This window comes from Aedes albopictus, chromosome 2 (genome assembly GCF_035046485.1).
Source record: "Aedes albopictus strain Foshan chromosome 2, AalbF5, whole genome shotgun sequence".
NCBI lineage: Eukaryota > Metazoa > Arthropoda > Insecta > Diptera > Culicidae > Aedes > Aedes albopictus.
Window position 1 is genome coordinate 6,641,515 of NC_085137.1, and position 6,746 is coordinate 6,648,260.

The 6,746-nt window shown below is 42.6% G+C and overlaps 1 protein-coding gene across 1 annotated transcript; it reads right to left on the reverse strand.

Moving 5' to 3' along the window:
* Window positions 1-3,156: 3,156 nt before the first annotated feature.
* LOC109409675 (uncharacterized) lies at window positions 3,157-5,734 on the reverse strand. The gene is made up of 2 exons (XM_062854712.1): window positions 5,253-5,734; window positions 3,157-5,185 (listed from the first exon to the last, which is right to left on the reverse strand). The coding sequence occupies exon 2, from the start codon at window positions 5,183-5,185 to the stop codon at window positions 4,094-4,096; it is 1,092 nt and encodes a 363-aa protein (XP_062710696.1). The 5' UTR covers window positions 5,253-5,734; the 3' UTR covers window positions 3,157-4,093.
* Window positions 5,735-6,746: the final 1,012 nt, after the last annotated feature.

A 6,746-nucleotide genomic window follows, 5' to 3' on the forward strand; every position in this document is an offset into this window, starting at 1 on the left:
CCAACAAACGGAGCTTGGGAGTAGCTACCGCTCTCAATGTGCACAGTTTGAGAGCTCCAAACTTTATTAGTCGATAACAGCGCCGGCCACGTCCTTACGGTCTTCGAGGAAGGGAAGGAATGTTAATGTTACGTATGTTGCTACTAGAGACCAAGATCACCTCATCTTCTCCACGACTGTCACGGGAAGGATTTTTTTGTTAGTGGGGAGGGGAATAGTCACATGATCTGGATTTACTTTGGTAAGTAATGTGTAATATTACACATATCGACACCAAAGATGACGAACCATTCAAATTTTTGTGTAAATGTAAAAAATGAAAGAAACAATATTTATTATTAACTAAAAGTGCATTGGAAACTAGCGCCGACACATGACGTGCTAGATAAATACACAAAAACCAGAGCAGAACTTTATATATACCATAGCATTTATTATTATGATAAAATGGAACGAGCTCACCAATAAACATCCGTCAAAGTGTCCAGTGCGTATGTGCTGCAGCATCTTCCACTAACTGGCCTCTTCTTCAAAATCACACTGAACCGCTACAACTACACACGGGTACGACCAACAATCAATATGCAACTGGCTATTCGCCCGTGGCTCCAGTTTCATCATTTTTCGATGACTCCAATCCCCCAGTACATAATTTTGAATGATCATAAGAAGGCGACGCTTTTGACGCTTCTCGCTGTCAATAATGTTTGTGAATGTAAACATTCGAAATTTTATCCATTACAAGTGAGCTTGCAAATGAGTAACAGAAACTTTAAATTTTCATTATACAATTTCTTTTGAAGATCTAAGTGTTCCGTTAACGAAAAAAAAATCCAATTCCAGAGATTCCCAGCTGTTCTGTGTGAGTATGATATCAGTAAAAACTTACGAAACTTGTAAATCAAAATAAATGCCTATGGCAAGGTTTTTCGACAGATCATTTCGCTTTGGGAAAACAGATCATTTCGCTAAAGGATACTGGAACAAGGATGGTGCCTACCGAAAGAACAGCTGAAGTATAGGAATCCAGGATTGATCGAAGCCGACGAGATAATTGATGCTGCCACCGCGGTTCCCCTATGGACTATGGGATAACATGATAGTTTGCCCGCTTCTCAGCGAGCGACAATGACAGAGCCTAACCAGCCTAACACATCGGAGTTAGAATTTTTTTGGAGGAATAACCGATTGAACCGATTCAAAACGGAGTCGTCCCTATCTTTTCCGCCATCTGCTCGGCTGCACCAATTTATCTTCTTCTTCCAAGAAATCATCTTGAAGAAGTGAATACTGAACAGGCACCCCGTGGAAGCATGATGTACCTGAAACTACAAAAATGTGACACCATAGTCTCACTGTTCGGCATGGATAGGCTGGTCACAAGGACATTTCTGTATCATAAAAATAAGACGTAGATGCAAATTAAAAGTAATATTTGATTTTCTGTTATTTATTATTATATTAATCAATAATTATTGCCAAATATTGTGTATTCATTGTATTTGCTTGAACACGACCCGAGTCACGACCATTGTGAACGGGAAGACGATTGAGCTTCAGGTGAAGCCTTTGGTAAAAGCGAATCTAGGTTGCAATGCCAATGTTGACTAGAAGTTCTATCGGGAACCTCTGCAGCAATTCTAGGTGTAATTCCATGAGTATTTCTCGTCTTCGTGTCCGAAAATATCGATGATATCCAGAACTGGAGTAGGTTATCTCAAGACAGAGTTTTTATGACGCTTCTGATTTTTTTTTTATAAAATCAAAATAAACAAACAAGTCGTTGTCTGGTTACGGAATTATTCGATAGATTGTTTGCTTTGATGGAAGACCGAAAAAGATGAGCGAAAAGACAAATGAAGGCGCTGCTTCAAGCGAAATTGTAGTCAGGCGAATTTTTCTGGGGGAGCAAGTGGCGTCATAAAATCGAACCGATTTACTACTGACTTTAATTTCTTAGTTTAAGTCTATGGTACGACGATGTGCACATTTAAATTGACGACGACGACGCGGCCGATACGAATGAAAAAAGCGGCACTTCCACTTTGCCTCCAAAATCACACTCAATATTCAAAATATCTCGAAGAATAATTTCAATCAAAAGTATTTGTTGGATACTTACCGCAGTGGACTGTGTGGGGCTGTCCATAAACCACGTGGGACTTTCCAACCCCCCCTCCCCGTGGTCATTAGTCCATACAAAAAAATTTATTTGTCCATACAAAATTATCATTGGCCGAACCCCCCCCCCCCCCCCTCATGACCACGTGGTTTATGGACAGCCCCTATTGGGTTTTGGGATGTGGCTGGCTATTGGCCGGTTTGGCCTCACCGGATGTGCTCGCGTCCCCGCAGAGACGGAACCAGATGGGAGCAGGAGTGTTGGGAACTCCTTCCCGGGATGCCCTCAGGCTGTGAAGTCCCTGTGACTTCACCTCGAAGAAACTGGTGGACTGGAACAGCCTCGGCTGTCAGCACCTCAACTCCTTGGGTGGATATGCTCGCGTCCCCGCAGAGACGGAGCCAGTTGGGAGCAGGAGCGGTAGGGAGCTCCTTCCCAGGGATGCCCGCAGGCTGTAAAGTCCCCGTGACCTTACTTGGATGGTGGTGGACTGGAACAGCCTCGACTGCCAGCACCTCTACTCCAACGGCGGATAGAACTCTGGTCGGAGTCCTAATACCTCAATCTCAAGGGAAGGGAAAGGGAGAAATAAAGCCACGGAGAATTTCTGAATAACTAAATATTTTATTCTATACTTGTCGAACGTTAGCCGGTTCGAATTAAACTGTTCGTGGAATGCGCAACACGCGCATTTTTATAGCATATAACGATGCGCTCTAGAACACGGTAGAATATTCTAGGCCAGGGCTGCCCAACGTACGGCCCGCGGGCCGGATCCGGCCCGCGAGAACATTTTGTGCGGCCCGCGGCACGATTGGACAAAAATGATAGAATTTAGCCCGAGATATTGTTATTCTGAATATTTTCCTTTTTCAATGGAAACGTATTTTTTTAATTAAAAAAAAAATAAAATGATTATTTAGAGTATATTTTGTAAAAATTTGTTAAGATTTGAAAATATGCAAGCACCAGGAGGACGGAATTATGACTCGCAAGGACAGGGAAAAAGTGTTTCATCAGTCGAGAAACGGCGTTGGATTATCGATTTATTCAGGGCAAATCCGACAATGTTCTTGGACGAAGCAAAATCCGAGTTCGAACGCACATTCCAATGCTCGATCAGTATTGCTTCGGTGTCTAGAATCCTGCACGCTGAAGGATACACCTGGAAGGCTATTGAACGAAGGGCCATTCAAGTGAGGGAGGACCAAATTTGCCACTTTGTCAACGAACTTGCATCGATAAACTGGAACCTGCATAACCTGTGTTTTCTGGACGAAGTATCCCTAGATAACCGAGGAATGCTAAGGAGCAGGGGCTATGCTAAAGTGGGGGAAAAATTGATTTTCCGTGGAGAATTCAATCGGAAAGCTCGAGTGTCACTCTTATGTTTCCTTGGACAATCTGGAATTCTGAATACGTACATGACTGACGGAACCTTCACCAGGCAGAAATTCTTTGAGTGCTGCCATAGTTTTGCGAATAGTGGGGCAGTAAACAGATACCCTGGATTTCATTCAGTATGGATTTTAGACGGGGCCAAGATCCACTGCCATCATCGCATCGTGGAGTACCTGCGCTCGATGGGAATTCACGTGATCTTCTTACCGCCGTATACACCTTTTTTCAATCCTATAGAGTTTATCTTTGGTTACTGTAAGAAGAGTTTGCAACGTAACTACAAAGAAAACAGCGCAGCTAATTTAACTACTGTGATTTCCGCTACATTAAATCAATATTCAACATTTGACTCTACTCAAGTTTTTCGAAAATGTGGATACCTACCAGGAGGCATTTTCAATCCAGCTATTGGATTGAATCAGAGTGTAAAAGCAATGGGATTCGAAAATGAATGATTGAATTACATCCAGAAATAAACCCAAGAGATTATTGAAATCAACGTCTTTTATTTCATTGAATCATATCCACTGTACATTTGATTTTGGAAAATGTTTTAGGTGATCGATTACACTACATATGATCAATATCCGCTGCGTCAACAACTTCCTCGGCTAATTCCCTTCCATACCCATCTTCAGAGGCTGCAACACTGCCACTAACATCCGCCAGCAAGGATTCGTTGGTTGCTTGCATTGCGCATAACGCACTTAGCCGAATGTGCATCGTGTTCGCGTTACTCATCAGCAGCTCCAAATCATTCTTCAGGTTGTCCAACTGCTCCTTAAAACCTCTGTTAACATTTTGGGCAATGCACAAATCCTTACGAGTATTGACCAACAGTTTTTCAGGACCAGAAGGCACAGTTTGGAATAGGTGGATCAGATGATGGGGTGGTCCTCGCGTTTTCAACTCTTCTCGTTCGAATGTGTCCTTTGTCAACAGGAACGAAGCCCAAACGGACCAATTTATGTCCGACGATCTGTACGAGCTTTCGTATGTTGCTTTCAGCTCATCCGCCAAACTCCAAATCGATTGATTAGTGGCCGCGCCAGCACGGTCACGCTCTTCTGGCTTCAATAGCTGCGTGCGAAGGATATCGTACATATTGGATGATGCTACAGACTCCGAGTAAACATGTACGAACACATTCACGTCCTTGTTGAGAAATTTTTGCATTTTCTCCGGCTTTTCGAGTAGCTGCGACGGTTTGTATGTGCGTTTGGATGCTTTTGCCTGGAAAGTGATGAACTTGTCCATGTCTTCTTGATCGGGTGTGTCATTTGCGTGCCAATGGACGGTGTATTTGTTGGCATCACCTCCAATGACGGGTTCGAAAACAGCTTCTCGGCGAACGTAGCTTTCACAGTAGTTCCAAACACTACACATCACTTCTTCCGGATTGTCGCAATTCACAAATACTTTTCCAATGGACGGACCAGTTTTGTGGCCCTTGAAGTTCCTTATGTAAACCGTCGCAGGAAAACAAAACAGCTTCCGGTCATCTTCCGGGTCGTCTTCGTCGTCGAAATGTTTGATATCTGGCGTAGTGTATGACGTACCATCGTTGCTGTGGCCCGGCTCCCGGAGAACAAACGGTTCATCCTCCTCCAAACACTCCACGTCCATTTCATTAGAATTTTCACCGGATTTGTTGCAGCCCATCTGTAAACAACATATTGGCTGATACTAATTACTTATTCGAATATTAAAAATAGAATAAATTTCTTACTTCAGCTCCAAGTTAACTCGACAAACCAGCAGCAGAAACAAAGTGCACCATCCACCAGAGCGTTTGACAACTGTTTGTGTATATTTATGCTGCGCTGCTTGTAAGGTTCATGTCGCATTGTTGCCCATGAACATATTTTGGGATTTATAAGAAAAATTATGGTATAATGTTTTGTTTATTCAAATTAAGTATTGTAAATGTTATAAATCTACTTTTTCTATTCATTTACATAAGAATTAAATATTTCAACGCGAAAAAACGGATTTTCAAATGACAAAATAATTGGGCAACTATTTGCGTTATACCCTAGCGCACAACTAACTGACAGGTATGCAAAATCACGAAAAGCTGAATATTTAGCTCGAAAAGCTCAATATTTAGTGCGGGCCATGCACGCTGCGGATGGTAACTCTCTCTCTCTCAGGGTTGGTTCGTCGGTCGGGTCACTCACGCTTCGTGGGTTCTCTCGCACGTGCTTCGTCGTCGTGCACGGTTACAGAAGTTACACAGATTTGTGTACTACTAGATCAGCCTCACCGCTGTGTCAAATGTACACAGATACTTTTCCGGCTCCAGCGCTGGCATGAAAACAAAATTAACAATTATTTTTGCACTGATCGATTCCTGATAATGCATGTCATCGTTCAGAGAAAATTAGTTATGAACTTTGCTCCCATACCAGCGCTAGAGCCAGAAAAGTGACTGTGTACATTTGACACAGGGGTGGAGGCTGATCTAGTAGTACACAAATCTGTGTACATTGTACACAAGCCTGTGTACATTGTACACAAGCCTGTGTTGTTTCATTTTAGGGTGTGGTTGTCGTTCGCTCGTTGTCACCGTCGTACGCTCTCGCTCGCTTGCCAACCGGGTTGGTGGTCGCCATCTCGAACGTTCCACGGCGTGCACTCACAGTCGTATGGGGGAAGGTGGGGCACAACGGACATACGATAGGGAAGTGGGAGTACAATGGACATCGGTGTCGTAATTTCTACATTCAGTGCGCCTTGCGGACTGAACAGTATTTTTTTTTGAGTCTGAATTCTTTGAAGATTAAGATTCTGCAGGAAGTTCATTGAAGGACTTCACCAGGAGTTTCCTCCAAGGTTTCAAGTACAATTGCGGATTTCCAAAAGGTTCTTCAGAGATTATGGTGGTTCCTTGTAGGGAGTACGATGTTTGGAGCAAAAAGTAAACAGTGGGGAATAAAGGAAACAAAAGATCTAAGGCCGTTCGCAATGCTGTTTTATTTTGTATGGCGAGTTTTAAAAATTTTAAAACTCGCCATACAAAATAAAACAGCATTGCGAACGGTCTAAAACCATGCATACATTTAAAAAGAAATCAGTTCCGATTATTCTTTGTACGCCATACAACTTTTGAATATTCGATTTTTCTGGAAATCCTACTATCTATAAGAGATTGTTTCTAGTTTGTACGCTTTCTATGTTGATGATACAATTGAAAAAAAACTAGTGATTGCAAGGAATTGAG

Bases quoted from the DNA above. Each gene is read 5' to 3' on its own strand.
- LOC109409675 (XM_062854712.1), bottom strand. From the start codon at position 5,185: ATGGGCTGCAACAAATCCGGTGAAAATTCTAATGAAATGGACGTGGAG.